A 19,643-nucleotide genomic window follows, 5' to 3' on the forward strand; every position below is an offset into this window, starting at 1 on the left:
CAATTCTAGCAAGGCGCATGAATTGGCCGTAAGGAATGGCGGTTTTTATGTGGGGTGGGTGATAACTCTTGTAATGTAGTAGTGCATTCGTGGATGTAACCTTTCTATAAATAGTGGAGTTTAGCCGACCATCCTTAACCCTCACCTTGACATCAAGAAAATCCAGTTCCTCCGCACTGATTGTGCTGGTGAACCGCATATTCATATTGTTGGCTTGATTCAAATATTCCACGAATGCACTAAACATATGTTGATCACCTGTCCAGACAATGAATATATCATCGATATATCGAAGGAAAACCTTGATATATCGAATGAATGGATTCTGGACAGTGTAGATATACTTCTCTTCAAAAATAGCTAAAAATAAATTAGCAAGGGTGCATAAGACAGGTTTCCCCATTGCTGTGCCTGACAATTGTTTGAACCATTCCTGATTAAAAGTAAAAGCATTATGTGTCAATATGAATAAGAGGGATTCTGTGATAAAATCAACATATTCGTCACTTTTATTAATTCTGCGCAGGATGTCCCTAATCGTCTCTATCCCCAGTTCCTGTGGAATCCTGGTGTATAGACTCTCCACATCTACCGCGGCTAAATAAAAGCCGTCCTGCCATTGTACATCCTTCAAAGCCTCCAAAAAATCGGTGGTATCTTCCAAATAGGAAGGGACCCCCTTTAACACTGGGCGCAACATCCAATCCAGATATTGGGACAGGGGTTCGGTCAGAGAACCGTTTCTGACACTATGGGGCGCCCAGGTGGGTTCACCAGCGATTTATGGATCTTGGGTACTATATACCACACAGGTTTAATAGGGAATTGGGGATAGAGCTTTTCGGCCGTGGTAAGGGGTCTGAGGTAAGGGGACTAAGTTGTTTATAGGCTTCTCGCATATAATATGTCTTATGCATAACTACCACATTGCCCTCCTTGTCGGCTGGTTTGACTATGATCTCTTTACACTTCTCAAGCCAAGCCAGAGCCCTGTGCTCTCCCACACTGAGATTGGACTGAGTCTGTGGGTATATCAATGCTTTGGTTTCCTTCATGACTTGCTTGAAAAAGAGATCCAGACTGCCTCCATCCGACAAGGGGGGGGGGGGGGGGGGGGGGGGGGGTAAACGTGGATTTAATTCCTTGTCTAAAGGCTCTGATTTTTGCATGTGTGTCTGTACCTCAGGGTCCCCACTATTCTCCAGGTCTAACAGTGTGAGAACTAACTAGCAGTGCCGGTTGCGTTCTTTTCTCTCATTCCTTGTGATCTATGAAACAACTGTTGAGTGAAGTGCTCGATACACCCCTTAAAAATTCCTTGAGTGGTGTAGTTTACAAAATGTAGTCACTTTTTGGGGGTTTTCAATGTGGGCGTACCTCAGGGCCTCTTCAAATGCAACATGGTGCCCAAAGACCATTCCAGCAAAATATGCCCTCTAAAAACCATATGGCGCTCCTTGCCTTCTGTGCCCTGCCGTGTGCCCGTACAGCAGTTTACGACCACATATGAGGTGTTTCTGCAAACTGCAGAATCAAGGTAATAAATATTGAGATTTGTTTTGTTAACCCTTGATGTGTTCCAGGAAAAAATTGATTAAAATGGAAAATCTGCAAAAAAAGTGACATTTTGAAATTTCACCTCCTATTTTGCTTTAATTCCTGTGGAATATCTAAAGAGTTAACAACATTTCTAAAACCAGTTTTGAATAGATTGAGGGGTGTCATTTCTAAAATGGGGTCATTTATTGGTCGGTTCTATTATGTAAGCCCCACAAAGTGACTTCAGAACTGAACTGGTCCTTAAAAAAGTTGACTTTGGAAATTTTCTTAAAAATTTCAAAAATTGCTTTTAAAATTCTAAACCTTTTAGCTTCCTTAAAAAATAAAATTACATTACCAAAATTCAGCCAACATAAAAAAGACATATGGGGAATGTTAAAGGGGTTCTCAGGGCTTTTAATATTGATGACCTATCCTTAGGATAGGTCATCAATATCAGATCGGTGGGGGTCCAGCACCCCCGCTGATCAGCTGTTTGAAGAGGAGGCGATGGCGAGAAGGTAAACAGTGAAGAGGAGTCAGCGCTGGCATGACCTATTCTGAGGATAGGTCATCAATATTAAAAGCCCGGAGAACCCTTTTAACTAATAAATATTTTATGAGGCATCACGATCTGTCTTAAAAGCTGAGAGATTCAAATTTAGAAAACAGTGAATTTTTTTTCACATTTTCGTTTACTTTTGGATAATTTTTTTTATAAATAAAGGTAAAACATATTGACTCAAATTTACCATTCACATGAAGTACAATGTGTTCCAAAGCTATAACCACATAAAGTGACACATGTCAGATTTACAAAATTAGGCCCGGTCTGGAAATGGTTAAAGTGACATTACGTTTCTCATATAACACAATGCGATTAACCCTGTGAATAACCACCGATAGCGAAAGTGAGGGAGAGCACCACTTGGACGCAATATGAATCCTCGCGGACATAAAGATATATTGTAAAAGCTTATAGTAGTGAATGTGCTTTTTAAAGGGACTGTCACCAGCGACCTCCCTATACAGCTGTTTGCATCGACACATAGCTGTGGTTCACCTGATTAAAGCACTGTTTTTCTCTTGTTGACCTGAGCCTCCATTCCTGAGTTATGATACTTTTTCTTAATATGCAAATTAGGTCATTGGTGTGCAATAAGGGCATCACCGCTGCACCCAAGCTCCACTCCTTTCTGTGGCCAGACCTTCCCTGGCTGGCCTGTCAAAACTGCCTCGCCCTGTGAATCAAAGCAGCTAGTGAGAAGCTGACCACAAAAAGGAGTGGAGCTTGTGTGTAGTAAGTGCAACAGTGATGCCCTCGTTGCTCCAAATGCCTAACTTGCATATTGAGTATCATAACTCGGGAATGGAGGCTCAGAGCAACAAGAGAAAAACAGGGTTTTAATCAGGGGAAACACAGCTGTGTGCCTGTGCAACCAGTTGGATAAGGAGGTCGCTGGTGACGGATTCCTTTTAAGGTGATGATTATGAACATTGGATGTTTTTCTTTTTTTTTTCTTTTTGACTGGGCAGAGGGCAGTAAAATCTAAAATAATGTGAAGGTAGATGTATGGGTCGCCTTGTGCCATTTGTCCTCATGGATGGGAATACAGAGATTATACTGTAAATATGTATTAAAGACCCCTTTTTACGCCACTGACCACTGCATCCAAGCAGTGATTAAATGGAGAGGGAGCAGCGGATATCTTGGCTCGACCCATGCACTTCTGTAAGAGTAGGGAAGTCATGTATGCTCAGCTGTTTCCTCGACTCCCATAGAAGTGAATGGAGCGGACCCCGCACATGTAGCATCCTCTCCATTAATTACTGCCTGGACTTGGTGGAACCCTTTTCTGGAAATGGCTGCATCATGTGTAAGATGGGAGTACCCCTTTAATGTTTTTTGCTGGTTCTCTATAATTAGTATTTCTTACTTCCAGAGCCTACCGATCCCTGCCGAAAAAACTCAGCCTTCTGAACCACCAATCAAAAAGCAAACCAAGGGTCTCTTCTCCGATGAGGAAGATTCTGAGGTACGGTCACCGCAAAACTTTTTTTTAACTTTATTAGCTTTTGTACCATATCTTATTTGCCCCCCCCCCCCCCCCCCCCCCCTGAGATCTTCCTCACAGTCAGAACCTCCTTATCCCTGTCACTGTGAAGACTGTATAAGGCCTCGTGCACACCGCCCAACGGCAGATCGGCAATCCACGGCCGTGTGCACCACGCATCACGGATAAGGACCTATTCACTTGAATGGTTCCGCAATTCCGGAGATGCGGAACACCGTAAGCACTACGGAGTGCTTCTGTGGTGTTTCTTTCCGTTGTTCCGCACCGGACAGACCACGGACTCATTCAAGTTGAATGGATCCGGCCCGCTGCACGGATGTTGCCCGTGCATTGGGGACCGCAATTGCCTGTAGACTGTGAAACGTAATTTGAAATCAGTAGCCAAAGTCCATCAGCAAATCATCACAAGCAAAGAGCGCTTATCCTCGCCTTATTAGACTATTAAATGAGGCATTCCCCCGGCCGTATGCAGTGGCTGGAATTGGGGTCGATTCACAAGTCTGTAGTGTATTGCGGACCCGCAATACACCCGGCCGGCACCCCCATAGAAATGCCTATTCTTGTCCGCAATTGCGGACAAGAAAAGGATATGTTAAAAAAATTTCCGGAGCAGCGGACCGGAAGATCGACAGCGCGCTCCGGAAATGCGGATGCAGACAGCACACTGTGTGAAACCCCCTTTGATTACGTCCGTAAAAAGGTGTATTCGTGGTCACTAAGGGGTTAAGAGTGGAGCTGACATATTTGAGGGTGAATTACATAAAAACAATCATTATTACTGCTATTTTTTTTTAGAATATCTTTTTAGGCGATTCCCATGTAACCGTGCACTAATCTCCACACATTCATGTTCATTATATCACAATGTTTCAATGTATAAAATGAAATTTGTATAGTAATATTTAGACAAGATTCCCCTTTTTTTACGTTGTATTCCTATCCCTTTATAGTCAGATTTGTTTTCACCAAGTCAAGCTGGCAGCAAGCCTAAAACAGCAAGTGCGCCAGCGACCAGGATCGGTAAATCCTTATCGCTGTTCGATGATGAAGACGATGTAAGTTTTTATATTTTTTTTATATAAAGAATAACTCCATTTTCTTTTGTCTTTAGTTGCTTTGTTTCGTCCTTTTTGTTCTGGTCGTATTTAGTTTTACACAAGCTGAAGTAATGTAAGCCTGCAATATAACGGGAGTCACAACGCTGAGCTGGATCTGTCGCACTACGGGCGCCAATGGTACACAGCAGACCCCATTGACCGTTGGAAACCGTCTGTTACTGCTGAGATGTCCGACATTTTGATGGGGAAAAATAGTTTTGGATGCAGCACTATGTTTTCCATCTAATGTTATGGAACCTGCAACGGAGGCTCCAAACAGAAAAAAGGCCAGCATTTTCACTCTTTTGGCCAATGCTTCCTAACATGTGAAAATAGTGTTCTATGGCTCAGTGTTGGCTAAAGGAACGGATAGAATAATTAATTAAAGGGGTCATCCCACTTCAGCAAATGGCATTTATCATGTAGATAAAGTTAATACAAGGCACTTCCTAATGTATTGTTATTGTCTATATTGTCTCTTTTGCTGGCTGGATTCATTTTTCTATCACATTATAAACTGCTCGTTTCCATGGTTACGGCCACGCTACAATCCAGTAGCAGTGGCCGTGCTTGTACAATATAGCATTTTTTTCTGTACTACGCAAGCACGGCCACTGGTGCTGGATTGTAGGGTGGTCGTAGCCATGGAAACGAGCAGTGTATAATGGGATGGAAAAATGAATCAAGCCGGACAAGGAGGCAATATGGACAAAAACAGTACATTAGTAAGTGCCTTGTATTCACTTTCTCTACATGATAAATGCCATTTACTGAAGTGAGACATCCCCTTTAAAGGGGTTTTCCTACAATATGAACGTATACCAGATTCACAGTACAGAGGATACATATCTGATTGGTGGTGGTCTGACAGCTAGGACCCCCATGATCACGAGAACGGGATCCCGTTCCGAAAATGAACTGGCAGTTCGAGCATTCACATTTCTACACCAGGCAGTGGGCATGAATGACCCTCCACTCCATCCATTTGGAGGGACGGGACCCCTGTTCTTGTGATCAGTAGTTATCCCTATGGAGGTTTGTATTGTGGGAAAACCCCTTTAGGACCTTCACTGAAGGCATGCTATAATTGCAAATTTATTTCTATGAATGTAGATGCTTTTGAATCTTTTTATGATTTTTCTTATATGCACTTTAATTTTTATTTATAATCACCGCTAAACCCCCCCCCCCCCCAACCTTTTTTATTTGAGGGCCGGTTTTATTTGCTGTATTTTTTATTAAAAATCCTGCAAGTATTGTAATCTATTATAAAGGTATAACATGTCCAGTCTGAAGACACATAACCGACATCTTAGTTGGAGACAGCGACCTTGGCTATGGATATTGCCACTAGGAGGCTGTTTCTTCGGGCTATAACAGTCCTGATGACCCTAACCACAGTAGTTTCAGATTAGGAGTAGGAGGCAGATTTTAAACGAAGCATAATAGACCGATCTATTTTTCTTCTGTGTTAATTCATCTGAGTGTTTTTGTTTTTTTTCCAGGATATTTTTGGTTCAGTACCAGAAAAAGCGGTATCAAGTGCTGCCTCCAAGCCAGTGCAAAAATCTACCATACCAGCAGAAGTGAAGAATCTAAAATCTGGCTTTTTTAGTAGTGATGAGGAGGTAATACTTTTCATATTCTGAATTAAGTACCACCATTTGAGTCAGCACAGTAAAATAGAGTACGGTAGTCCCGCAAAATGTATAAACTGAAAAAAGACAGCCCCCCAACTCGGCATTTAGGCAGAAACAGGGTTACATGGCATACATGTGCTGGGTCAACACAGGACACATACATGGGATAACTAAATAGGACTAATGGTGATTTAGTGGTTCTTGTTGTGGCTATTACAACAAATTCTTCACTGTGTGTGTACTTCTATAACATGGCTGCCTGTCTCTAGGTGGTGTCATCAGAGCAGCCTTTACACAACCAGGACAGACCTGATGCCAAGATGCTAATTGCATAGACTGACAGACATGACGATATGGTGTTGCTATAGGCAGTAATACTGTGTAAGTTCTGCTCCTGGATAAACTACTGTTCATCGGTTAGATCCATGGACAGTGTTAACGGATTGTCAGGGGTCACATGCCATGTGTAAGGGTCACATGACTGACACCAAATTTAGTCCAGTAATCCAATGGATGCATTACACATAATGCTGTTTTTAATTTTTAGATACAGACAAGGGCACAGTTATATGAAAGGTTTGCAAGCAGAAGTTTAAATGCAAGAGTTTAGGATTTACTAATCTATAAACAAGTAAAATAAAAAATCTGAATACCCCTTTAACTGTAAAGATTTGATGTCCCCTTTTAACTTTTTTTTTTTTTATATATATATGTTTCTTAAAGGGGTTATTTGGCCTAAGAGCCAACAAACCCAATAATGACAACCTGTGGACAGATTCAAAAAAAAATAAAAAAATAAACTGTCCGGCATCCCTTCCATTCCTCCACCGCTGCCCTGTTCTCGGCCACTGCTAGTCCCCGCTTAACTGGAAATGGCTTGCTACTGCGGCCAATCCCGGGACTCATTAGTCTCATGCTTGAGCAGCATGTCCCTGACTGCAGCAAGGTGAGTTGTGTTTTTTTTGTTGTTGTTTTTTTGTAGCCATTGGTTACCATCATTCCCATTGTCAGCTCCTAAACCGGACAACCCTGAGTAGGTAGATAGATCATGAAGCCATAAAGATGTGCCATATGGCAAGAAGACATCGGCCCAGATTTACAAATGTGTCTGCGTCAAAAATCTTTTTCAAGAAAGTGGCACAATCTTGCGCTTTTAGAGTGTCTACCCTTTTTCTCCCAACATGCACAAGAGGCAGGGCTTAGCGGAAAAGGGGGAATGTGTCTATCCCTCATCCAGCCTGGGCGACGGTGATAAATCTGGTGCAGGATTAGACAGTCAGTCTAAGCTTACACTGTGTGTAAGATTACTAAACCTGTACCATCATGTTGCAAGTCCTGAATAAAAAGGTCAGTTTCAGACATTGGTTTCACCTTGGGCTACTTTCCCACTGGCGTTTTGGCTTTCCGTTTCTGAGATCCATCATAGGCTCTCACAAGCGGTCCAAAAGGGATGAGTTTTGCCATAATGCATTCTCAATGGAAAAGGATCCGCTCAGAATGCATCAGTTTGCCTCCGTTTAGTCTCCATTCCGCTCTGGAGGCGGACACCAAAACGCTACCCGTTCTGCTGTCCGCCTGACGAGGCGAAGCCAAACGGATCCGTCCTGGCACACAATGTAAGTCAATGGGGACGGATCAGTTTTCTCTGGCACAATAGAAAACGGATCCGTCCCCCATTGACTTTCAATGGTGTTCAAGACTGATCTTTCATGGCTATAGAAGACATGATACAACCGGACCCGTTCATAACGGATGCATGCGGTTGTATTATTGTAACGGAAACGTTTTTGCAGATCTGCAAAAAAAAATGCTAGTGTGAAAGTAGCCTTACTTTGTTCCATGCAGGATCTTGTCACTCAACCTGCCAGCATAAAACCAACTGAGAAAAGCAAAAAAGATGCAGCTGTTCCTCCAAAGCCCAAGAAGGAGGAGAAGAGTGAGCAGAAACGTAGCCTGTTTGATGATGACGATGATCTTTTTGCAATTACAAAAGAGAGGTATGTGTTTTCTTTATCATCTGATTTTAAAAAAAATGCATGTTTTTTATTTTATTTGCAAATTTCGGTGGTTTTAGCTTATTGGATAAGCTGTTTAAAGAAGTTTTCTGAGACTTAAATACTGATGACCCGTTCTCTGGATAGGTCATCATTATGTGATCGGTGTGGGTCCAACACTTGGGACCTCTGCCGATCCGCTGTTTGAAGAGGCAGGAGCGCTTGCAGTACCGCCATGGCCTTCTCTAGCTTTCCCTAGGCTGAGTGACGACACGTTCATCAGTCACATGGCCTAGGCGCAGCTCAGCCCTATTCACTTCTATGGGGCTGAGCTGATACCAAGCACAGCCGCTATACAATGTACAGTGCTGTACTTGGTGAGCAGAGAGAAAGCCGCGGTACTACTGAGAGCATCGGTGTCTTCTCACACAGCTGATTGGTGGAGGTACCAGGTGTCAGACCCCCACCTATCCAAAGGATATGTCATCAGTATTTAAATCTCGGAACACCCTTTTAAATGGGCAGAACATGTTTTCCAGGCCACATAGATGTTAGATTTTGTGGTTCTCTTTGAAATTGGTAACTGATAAGGCTGATTATTGTCAATGGCTAGCCTTAAATGGATTAGCCCATGATTAATGTAAAAAATGAAAGTCCGATATCATGTAGTACATGACAATCTCTTTCTAATAAAGCTAGAACCAGCCCTGTACCTCACATGGGTCCAGAGATCTCCCCATTCATTGCATCAATTGCTCTGCTAGATTTATTTGCTAAGCTAAGAGAGCTGACATGCACATAGGTTCGCCACCATTTCACTGTGAGGACTCTGTTGAGGACCGATGAACAGTCCAGTGTTGGCGCGTACCCAGTCAAATTCACTAAAACATTGTTCCACACATCAGTCTCATTCAGTTGTACTATCATCTCCAAGAGACCTGTTTCCTCTTGTGGCCGTAATTTCTGCTTGTTCTTCCTTTTTCCACGGCCCCTCCTTTGTCAGTGTTAAACCTCATCTGCCACTTTTCTGCCCAAGCCTCCAATCTATCCAGATCCCTCTGTAGCTGTATACTGTCCTCTGTAGTATATATACACAGTGTACTGTCCTCTGTAGTATATATACACAGTGTACTGTCCTCTGTAGTATATACACAGTGTACTGTCCTCTGTAGTATATACACAGTGTACTGTCCTCTGTAGTATATACACAGTGTAATACTGTCCTCTGTAGTATATACACAGTATATGGTCCACTTCCGTGTTAATTACTTTAGACAGTTTAGTGTCAAATGTAAAAATTTATATTTTACTGTGCAAGCCTTCTACAAGATCATGAATAAATATATTGAAGAGAATAGGGCCCAATACTGACCCCTGTGCTACCCCACTAGTGACAGTGACCCCTGTGGTACCGTTAATGGTGGGTTCACATCACGTTTTTCTCATCCTTTTTAGTCTACTTTCACACTCGTGTTTGGTGCGGATCCGTCATGGATCGGCACAAACGCTACCGTTCAGATAATACAACCGCATGCATCCGTTCAGAACGGATCCGTTTGTATTATCTGTAACATAGCCAAAACAGATCCGTCTTGAACACCATTGAAAGTCAATGGTGGACGGATCCGTTTTCTATTGTGTCAGTGAAAACGGATCCGTCCCCATTCACTTACATTGTGTGTCAGGACAGATCCGTTTGGCTCCGCATCGTCAGGCGGACACCAAAACGCTGCAAGCAGCATCTTGGTGTCCGCCTCCAGAGCGGAATGGAGGCGGAACGGAGGCAAACTGAGCAGATCCTTATCCATTCAGAATGCATTAGGGCAAAACTGATCCGTTTTGGACCGCTTGTGAGAACCCTGAAACGGATCTCACAAACGGAAACAAAACGCCAGTGTGAAAGTAGCCTAAACCTACCAATGTAAAAAATGTATACATTTTTTTTTAACAGACTGTGCAGGATACAAGAACGTGGTGTGCTGCGTTTCTGTATCCTTTTATTTTTTTATATATATTTTTTTTTTACTTATACTTCAAACAGAGGCATAAAACGTGATGAGAACCCACCCCAATAACCACCCTCTGTTTTCTATCACTGAGCCAGTTACTTACCCACATACAGACATTTTCTCCTAGCCCAGGGGTCAGCAACCTCCGGCACTCCAGCTGTTGTGAAACTACAACTCGGCATGCTCCACTCACTTCTGTGGGAATTCTGAGAACATCCAAGCAGGTGTACATGCTGAGAGTCGTAGTTTCACCTGGAGTGCCGAAGGTTGCTGATCCCTGTCCTAGTCCAAAGAGTCTGAAAGTTTAGTATATAAACAGACAAACCATTCTCTCCAGTACCTGCCTACTGTAGAAAATGGACTACTTTGCACCTCCTTAACGGGTATGTCTTCGTTTATAGTCAGAAGACTCATCGGGTTTCCCTCTTGTTTGAAGATGACGTCAGCACTGAAGAGCCTTTGTTTTCATCCGGAATAACCAAAACTTTGGTAAGTTGCCAATTCTGATAAAGAACAACACCGCTTTTGCCAGAAAACGCTGTCGTGGCTCAGTTGCTGCCCTGCATTCATCAACACGCTGTGAAGAATATTGCAATATTTTGTCACTCAAAAAAAATCACTACGTAGCCTGAAGAACGCTTCCAAATCGCTACAACCAAGTAATTAACGCCCTAATCACTAGAGAATAAGCAGGGATTTTATTAGCAAGAGATTTTCATGAATTGGTAAGATATTTAGTTTTACTTAGCAAGTGGCGTCCTTTAGGTCGTCTAATGTCGCTAAGGTGGTTCGAAATTCCTATGCTTGTATTATCTGTTTAGCGATATCTCTTCAAATCCAAGTCGATCCTCAAATGTTACTTGAGATTTCTCACCTCGTCCTTGCCAGTTTTTAGAATATAGCAGGGGTGCCCAACCCGCGGCTCCTCGCTCCTTCACTTGCGGCTCTCAGAGGAGCGCGGTCTCCTCTACATATGCGGCTCGCAGGGGAGCGGGCCAGGGATGTCTTGGGTATCGAAATATCAGCAGCACAGGGGAGAAGGAAGAAGAAAGCAGTCCCCCTCCCTCCTGTGCTGCTGCCACTGCCACCAGTGAGAACACAGAGGAGGGGAGGGGCTGTGGCCACTGCCACCAATGAAGTTAACTCACTCATTTATTCAAATACAGGAGGCGGGTGCCTGCTTGCAGAATCATATAGCCCGCACCCGACCTCTATGAGAGGTAGCTGAGATCCGCGGCAGTTAGCCAGTTAGGTGCGCACCCGAGGGGTTAACCGCTGGGGATCGCAGCGCCGTCATAGAGGCCAGGTGTCGGCTATGTGATTCTGCCGGCACCCGCCTCCTGTATCTGTATTAAAGGTTAATTGTCATTGGTGGCGCAGTGCCCCCCTCCCCGTTAATACGCGGAGGCCCGCTCTCTGAACTGACGCTGTGCACGTCAGATCACTGTGGAGAGGGCGTCACAGTCTTCAGAGCAGAGGTAGGCTAAGCCTCCTACACAGTTTTATTTTATTAAAGTACTGATCTGGGGGTCTTTTCTGACATGGGGGTAGTATGAGCTCAGATAAGACCCCCAAATCCTCATCAGACCCACAAAATAAGCCTCTGCAGTGCTCACATAAGACACCAAAAATAAGCCTCCCCATGCTCACATCTCCCCTATGTAATCTTGAAACACAATGTGAAAAACAAAGATTGCCAGAAGTCTCACTAAAGCTGTCTACATTACAGGTAGGAAAGGTGGTTTAAATGCACTTTTAAATGTTTGATAACTCAATTGCAGTAATACTGTCGTGTGCACGCATGTATTTGTGTAAATGTATAGCTGAATATATGAGATGAATATAACGTCCTTCTAATAGAAGTCATAGCAGCGCTCGCCCGCCCAAATAGTAAAAATCGTATCTCCCGCTCTCCTCTCCACTTTGCTGGTTGCTAGAATTACCTCCCACTTCCCCAGTGCTCACATCACACCATCCTTTATCATTAGTGACCAGCAGGACCCCATCCCCAGCAGTCATACTTCCCATCCCCACATACTTCTGCAGCGGGCCCTCTTTGGTGGCTTTCAGCACAAGGTCGGAGCATCCTGTAGGAAGGGAGATGGCAAAACCCTGTCCTGGGCTGATTTTTCTAGTCATGGCTGAAGACTTGGAGCAGATTTATCATACCTTCATTCCAGAATTCTGGGTTCAAAAAGTTGCAAAATAGGGCTTTTGCGACTTTTTTCTTTTTTTTATACCACTTACTCCAGTTTTGCAATGTGGGTGGGAAAGTGGGTGTGGTTAGCTATGTTAATGAGTTTCACTCCAGATTTATCATTAAGACTTTTTTTTAAAGTTGCAAAATAAAAAATCGCACTGGTAGGAGAGTGGAGTAGGAAAACTGGAGGAGCTTTTCTAGACTAAAGTGTTAGGTTTAAGGATAAGACATATTTATCGAACAACATGAGACGTTTGATAAATGTGACATAAAGTACAGGGAGGGCAGAATTATTAGGCAAGTTGTATTTTTGAGGATTAATTTTATTATTGAACAACAACCATGTTCTCAATGAACCCAAAAAACTCATTAATATCAAAGCTGAATATTTTTGGAAGCAGTTTTTAGTTTGTTTTTAGTTTTAGCTATTTTAGTGGGATATCTGTGTGTGCAGGTGACTATTACTGTGCATAATTATTAGGCAACTTAGCAAAAAACTAATATATACCCATTTCAATTATTTATTTTTACCAGTGAAACCAATATAACATCTCAACATTCACAAATATACATTTCTGACATTCAAAAACAAAACAAAAACAAATCAGTGACCAATATAGCCACCTTTCTTTGCAAGGACACTCAAAAGCCTGCCATCCATGGATTCTGTCAGTGTTTTGATCTGTTCAACATCAACATTGCGTGCAGCAGCAACCACAGCCTCCCAGACACTGTTCAGAGAGGTGTACTGTTTTCCCTCCTTGTAAATCTCACATTTGATGATGGACCACAGGTTCTCAATGGGGTTCAGATCAGGTGAACAAGGAGGCCATATCATTAGATTTTCTTCTTTTATACCCTTTCTTGCCAGCCACGCTGTGGAGTACTTGGACGCGTGTGATGGAGCATTGTCCTGCATGAAAATCATGTTTTTCTTGAAGGATGCAGACTTCTTCCTGTACCACTGCTTGAAGAAGGTGTCTTCGAGAAACTGGCAGTAGGACTGGGAGTTGAGCTTGACTCCATCCTCAACCCGAAAAGGCCCCAAAAGCTCATCTTTGATGATACCAGCCCAAACCAGTACTCCACCTCGCTGGCGTCTGAGTCGGACTGGAGCTCTCTGCCCTTTACCAATCCAGCCACGGGCCCATCCATCTGGCCCATCAAGACTCACTCTCATTTCATCAGTCCATAAAACCTTAGAAAAATCAGTCTTGAGATATTTCTTGGCCCAGTCTTGACGTTTCAGCTTGTGTGTCTTGTTCAGTGGTGGTCGTCTTACAGCCTTTCTTACCTTGGCCATGTCTCTGAGTATTGCACACCTTGTGCTTTTGGGCACTCCAGTGATGTTGCAGCTCTGAAATATGGCCAAACTGGTGGCAAGTGGCATCTTGGCAGCTGCACGCTTGACTTTTCTCAGTTCATGTGCAGTTATTTTGCGCCTTGGTTTTTCCACACGCTTCTTGCGACCCTGTTGACTATTTTGAATGAAACGCTTGATTGTTCGATGATCACGCTTCATTAGCTTTGCAACTTTAAGAGTGCTGCATCCCTCTGCAAGATATCTCACTATTTTTGACTTTTCTGAGCCTGTCAAGTCCTTCTTTTGACCCATTTTGCCAAAGGAAAGGAAGTTGCCTAATAATTATGCACACCTAATATAGGGTGTTGATGTCATTAGACCACACCCCTTCTCATTACAGAGATGCACATCACCTAATATGCTTAATTGGTAGTAGGCTTTCGAGCCTATACAGCTTGGAGTAAGACAACATGCATAAAGAGGATGATGTGGTCAAAATACTAATTTGCCTAATAATTCTGCACTCCCTGTAGTCCAACACAGACTCAAGAAAAACTGATGTAAAATATTCCCCTCATGATAAATTCCCCAGACTTGATATAATGTGATCATCATTTTGTCCGTTGCCTAAAATTGCAAATTTCAGTGAATGACCAACTAGCTATTTTCTTAACAAAATAGAAGAAAAAAAAAATCTGAATATTGCCAGTCACACGGCACCGTATGTTGGATATATTTTGTACTCAAAGCATTTTTTCTGACAGGAACAGCCAAAGACACCTGTTCCTGTGAAAGAAGAAAATGGGAAGGCATCCTTAGCTGATGATACAGATAAGAAAGCCGAACCTAAAGGAAAAGTCCAAGCTGTGGAGGAAACATTGCCTCCAGTACAAGATAATAATATGGTAAGCAGTTTTGTTTTGTTTTTATCTAAAATAGGTGAAAAAGATGGCTATGGTGTAAGTCGTGCCCTCGGGCTGCAATCTAAGAAAACTTGTTGGATGTCGGCATCCTGTTGTTTCCCCAGAAGGCAAGAGGATCCAGAGGTTTCTCGTTAATGTCATTAAGGGACACAGCACCGTGGGTATACACGCCCAGCTCCCACTAGGAGGCAACACTAGATATTAAAAAGGTTGGCTCCGCCCAGGTGGGCTATATCCTCTCCACAGACACTAGGCTAAACAGCTTTAGTCTAGTGTCTGTAGGAGGCAGACACAACCTGCTCTTCTCCTGCAGGTCTTGCTGTTCCTTTTTTGCTTTTTTCTTTATTTTTTCTCTTCACTTTACAGGTGCAGGTTTTATCATGCAGCAGGGGGTCTTCATCGTAGAGGTACACTTTAGTAGCACCTCCTGCGGGTGCGTACCTCGGTACCTCGCCTGTCATCCAGTCCCCCATTACTGCATCCGCAGTGGAGCACCGTTAATCCCACTCTACACTCACCTAAAGAATTATTAGGAACACCATACTAATAGGGTGTTGGACCCCCTTTTGCCTTCAGAACTGCCTTAATTCTACGTGGCATTGATTCAACAAGGTGCTGATAGCATTCTTTAGAAATGTTGGCCCATATTGATAGGATAGCATCTTGCAGTTGATGGAGATTTGAGGGATGCACATCCAGGGCACAAAGCTCCCGTTCCACCACATCCAAAGATGCACTATTGGGTTGAGATCTGGTGACTGTGGGGGCCATTTTAGTACAGTGAACTCATTGTCATGTTCAAGAAACCAATTTGAAATGATTCGAGCTTTGTGACATGGTGAATTATCCTGCTGGAAGTAGTCATCAGAGGATGGATACATGTTCTCATTCTGTTTACGCCAAATTCGGACTCTACCATTTGAATGTCTCAACAGAAATCGAGACTCATCAGACCAGGCAACATTTTTCCAGTCTTCAACAGTCCAATTTTGGTGAGCTCGTGCAAATTGTAGCCTCTTTTTCCTATTTGTAGTGGAGATGAGTGGTACCCGGTGGGGCCTTCTGCTGTTGTAGCCCATCCACCTCAAGGTTGTGCGTGTTGTGGCTTCACAAATGCTTTGCTGCATACCTCGGTTGTAACGAGTGGTTATTTCAGTCAACGTTGCTCTTCTATCAGCTTGAATCAGTCGGCCCATTCTCCTCTGACCTCTAGCATCCACAAGGCATTTTTGCCCACAGGACTGCCGCATACTGGATGTTTTTCCCTTTTCACACCATTCTTTGTAAAACCTAGAAATGGTTGTGCGTGAAAATCCCAGTAACTGAGCAGATTGTGAAATGGCACCAACAACCATGCCACGCTCAAAATTGCTTAAATCACCTTTCTTTCACATTCTGACATTCAGTTTGGAGTTCAGGAGATTGTCTTGACCAGGACCACACCCCTGAATGCATTGAAGCAACTGCCATGTGATTGGTTGACTAGATAATTGCATTAATGAGAAATAGAACAGGTGTCCCTAATAATTCTTTAGGTGAGTGTAGTGCGACTTTACCGAAGGGGTGACCCTGCGGCGCCCGAAGACGCCAGATGGTGAGTATGCTCCCTACCCTAGTTAGGGACTCCTTCCCTCCCATCCATCCATACACAACCGGGGTCCCCTCTTCCCTGGCCGTCCTTCCCTTCCTCGGCCTCCTATTTATTCTAGTCCCCAACTTGTGCCTGGACTAGGCCGCGCCAGTTCCCGCCTTTTTCCTGGCATCCAGTATCTCTGTGTGGCTCATTTTCTTTCTATATTGGGGTCGCTATGACCTCCCCTTCCTTCCCCCCTCAGGGCATTCCTTCCTCCCCTCCCCAGGTCCCGCGGTGTCCGCCCGCTTAGGGTGCTTCATTTTCGACTGTGGCATCTACTTTAGTCCCCTGCTCCGGCTGTGACAAGGCTGCATCTGTTTTCCGATTTTCTTATCTTTATTTTTCCCCTGCCATCCATGGGTTCTATTGGGTCATTTTTCTCACCAGTAGGGGTCGCTTTGACCCCCTTTTCGTGCATACCCTTTTTTGTAGCCTTTTGGAGCTTTTTTTTTGCTTCCCAGCACCCTGAAGCTTCAGTCCGCTGGGTGTCCCTCATTTTCAGCTACACTATCTACTTTAGCCCCCTGCTTTTGCCTGGACTAGGCCAAACTCTTTCACTTCATTTTTTTCTGGCTTCCTGTTTTTTTTCTAGGGGTGTTGCCTCCCTCATGGCCTTCTAGAGGTCTCTGCATGTAGCGTCATTGGTGTGACGTATTATCTTGGGCCCCTGTTCGGTGGTTCATGTTGTGGCAGGTCCCCTTGCCCTCCATCTCTCCCCCTGGGTTGCATCTGCTCCTGTGGTGGCTGGGGGATGCTGTGCTATCGGCCTGGCTGGCCTGCATGCAGTAACTGGATCCTGGGCTCAGTCGCGTTACCCAAAACTCTGTTCAGGGGTCACCTCCCCATGTGGGTCCCTCACCTCCACCGTAGCCTGCACCTATTCTCAGCTATGATGGTATTATGGCGATCTTCCCTGCCCTCATGCTGCAGCATCCGAGTTCTTAGCTTGCTGCCTCATTCCATATCAGGGGGCAGAGTCCAATAGCGGCCTAGGGTCTCCACTCATAGGTCCCGCTCATCCCCTGCATCCTGGTTTACTCCCAGGACGGGACTAACACTGAGGGAAACGCCTCAGGTTTCTTCTACCTCATCGGGGGACTCCTGTGCACCGATTCTAACTTGGAACAGAGCATCAGGCGGTCTTCCACCATACAGTATCTCTTGGGGTGGTCAAAGGCAAATGTCCACTGAGGAGCCTCTCCTCTCCAGGGTTGGTATCCCCTTTAGTGTATTTTCAGATGGCACTCCCCTGGTTACAGGTAATTATCCACACAGGTAAGTCAGCTTGCCGCCTCTTCAGTAGGTGGTGCTTTACCCGCCACCGTGTTTAGCAAGCCAGCACACCTATGTGGTGTCCCAGGTACGTACTCCTTAACCTTCACAGGGGGGTACTCGTACCACTGCCAAATGCTGTATCCAGCAGACTTTCCTGGTTCCAAGGTATCTCCTTTTCAGTTGGAGTAATTTCACTACCAGTGGCTATAGTCAACACACCCCCCTAGTCCAAGAGTGTTCCAGGCCACCGTATTACTTCTCCAGACGCTGTAGCCAATACACCATCCTGGTGCTAGTGTGCACCACGCAACCATATTACTCCCTTATCAAGCGGAGTACCTGTACCATCTTTAGATGCTATAGCCATTTCACCTGTCTGGTACTAGTGTGCACCATGTAGCCACATTACTCCTTTATTAGGTGAAGTACCTTTACCATCTTCAGAGGCTGTAGCCATTATACCTGTCTGGTTCTAGTGTGCACCATGCAGCCGTATTTCTCCTTTCTCAGGCAAAGTACAGATGCCATCTTCTGATGCTGTAGCCATTGCACCTGTCTGGTTCTAGTGTGCACCATGCTGCCACATTGCTCCTTTCTTAGGTGGAGCACCTGTACCATCTCCAGATGCTGTAGCCATTACACCTGTCTGGTTTTAGTCTGCACTACACAGCCGTATTACTCCTTTATTGGGTAGAGTACCTGTACCATTTCCAAATGCTGTAGCTATTACACCTGTCTGGTTCTAGTGTACATCACGCAGTCATACTACTTCTTTATCAAGCGGAGTACCTATACCATTTCCGGATGCTGTAGCCATGTCTCCACTCTCATTATAGTGTGCACCATGCAGCCAGATTACTCCTATTCTCAGGCGGAGTATTTGTAGTATCTCCAAGTGCTGTGCCCTATTGGTACAATCTGTGGCGCATACGGCTCCTGCATTACCCTTTCCTGGCTCTATGTGGCCCCTCTTCTTGTGGCATGATGGTACCATCCCCAGACGCTGTATTCATCACTCTTTTCTGGTTCTAGTATGCATCTGGCACCCCATTACCGTCATGCGGTTTACTTGTACTATCTCAAGGCGCTGCATCCGACAAACGATCCTGGTTGTATTATGTACCTGGTAACCATATGTTCCCTCCTTCTTGGGCGGAGTAGAGTTGCAATAGTTAGATCCAGTATATGGCTGGCCTGTTCAGATCTGACACTTGGTGCAGTACCTCCTGAACCAGGCCCTCTGGGTGCACGTCTTCTCATTGCCCCTGTACTAGGCATGATTTTTACTTTATTGCTTGACGCACTATTTAACAGGACTTCTCAGTCCTGTTATGCACCAGACGACCACACTCCCTCCGCCATGGGCAGGTTTTTGGCTATCATGCTAGGTTTGTTTTTCGTCAACCTATAAACTACTCCTGTATTCCGCACAGCTGCGTTACCGCATTTCATGGATGGAGTACTCTCGTTTTTGCTACTGCCTCTCTGCTTTGTTTTCAGAGTTACATGGCCCAGTCCTTGCAGAGTACCTGGATCACTACTGGATGCTCTTTCCTGCAGGGATACGCAGCATTGTGAGCACCAGCCGCTACTGCAGTTTTCGGGTCATTGCTGGATGTGCTCTATGATGGCTGTGACAGGACTAGTGAGCGCCACAGACCTACTTGGTGGGTAGAATTTTCTACTGCTTGCTCTGGCATCGGACATGGTCCCGTAGTTCTCCCATGGTCTGGACGTTCTTGGTACTCCCTTATGTTCTCTGATTAGTTGTGCTACATGACAGAAATGCCGTTTGCTTGGGCCTTGCTGTTGTCTGCACCTGTCAGTTTCTTCCCCCTTCCTTGGGGGTTTCATTGTGCTCTGCTGGTAGCTGGTTTCTACATGTCAGTGTAGTCTCTCCCAGCTTCCCCTGCCGACTTCTGCATCCTTTTCTGACATATGGATGTCTGGCGATT

At 44.5% G+C, this 19,643-nt stretch overlaps 1 protein-coding gene across 3 annotated transcripts in view; it reads left to right on the top strand.

Annotated features, from left to right (window-relative positions):
- The window catches only part of LOC121006119 (WASH complex subunit 2A-like), a 131,883-nt gene that overhangs the window by 77,934 nt on the left and 34,306 nt on the right, over window positions 1-19,643 (top strand). For all 3 annotated transcript variants that reach the window (XM_040439047.1, XM_040439049.1, XM_040439048.1), the window contains exons 16-21: window positions 3,483-3,575; window positions 4,565-4,669; window positions 6,217-6,339; window positions 8,197-8,348; window positions 10,756-10,843; window positions 14,622-14,762. In XM_040439047.1, the coding sequence (XP_040294981.1) occupies window positions 3,483-3,575; window positions 4,565-4,669; window positions 6,217-6,339; window positions 8,197-8,348; window positions 10,756-10,843; window positions 14,622-14,762 (702 nt within the window). The remainder of the gene's footprint in view (window positions 1-3,482; window positions 3,576-4,564; window positions 4,670-6,216; window positions 6,340-8,196; window positions 8,349-10,755; window positions 10,844-14,621; window positions 14,763-19,643) is intronic.

Source organism: Bufo bufo, chromosome 6 (genome assembly GCF_905171765.1).
Source record: "Bufo bufo chromosome 6, aBufBuf1.1, whole genome shotgun sequence".
In the NCBI taxonomy this organism is placed as follows: Eukaryota; Metazoa; Chordata; class Amphibia; order Anura; family Bufonidae; genus Bufo; species Bufo bufo.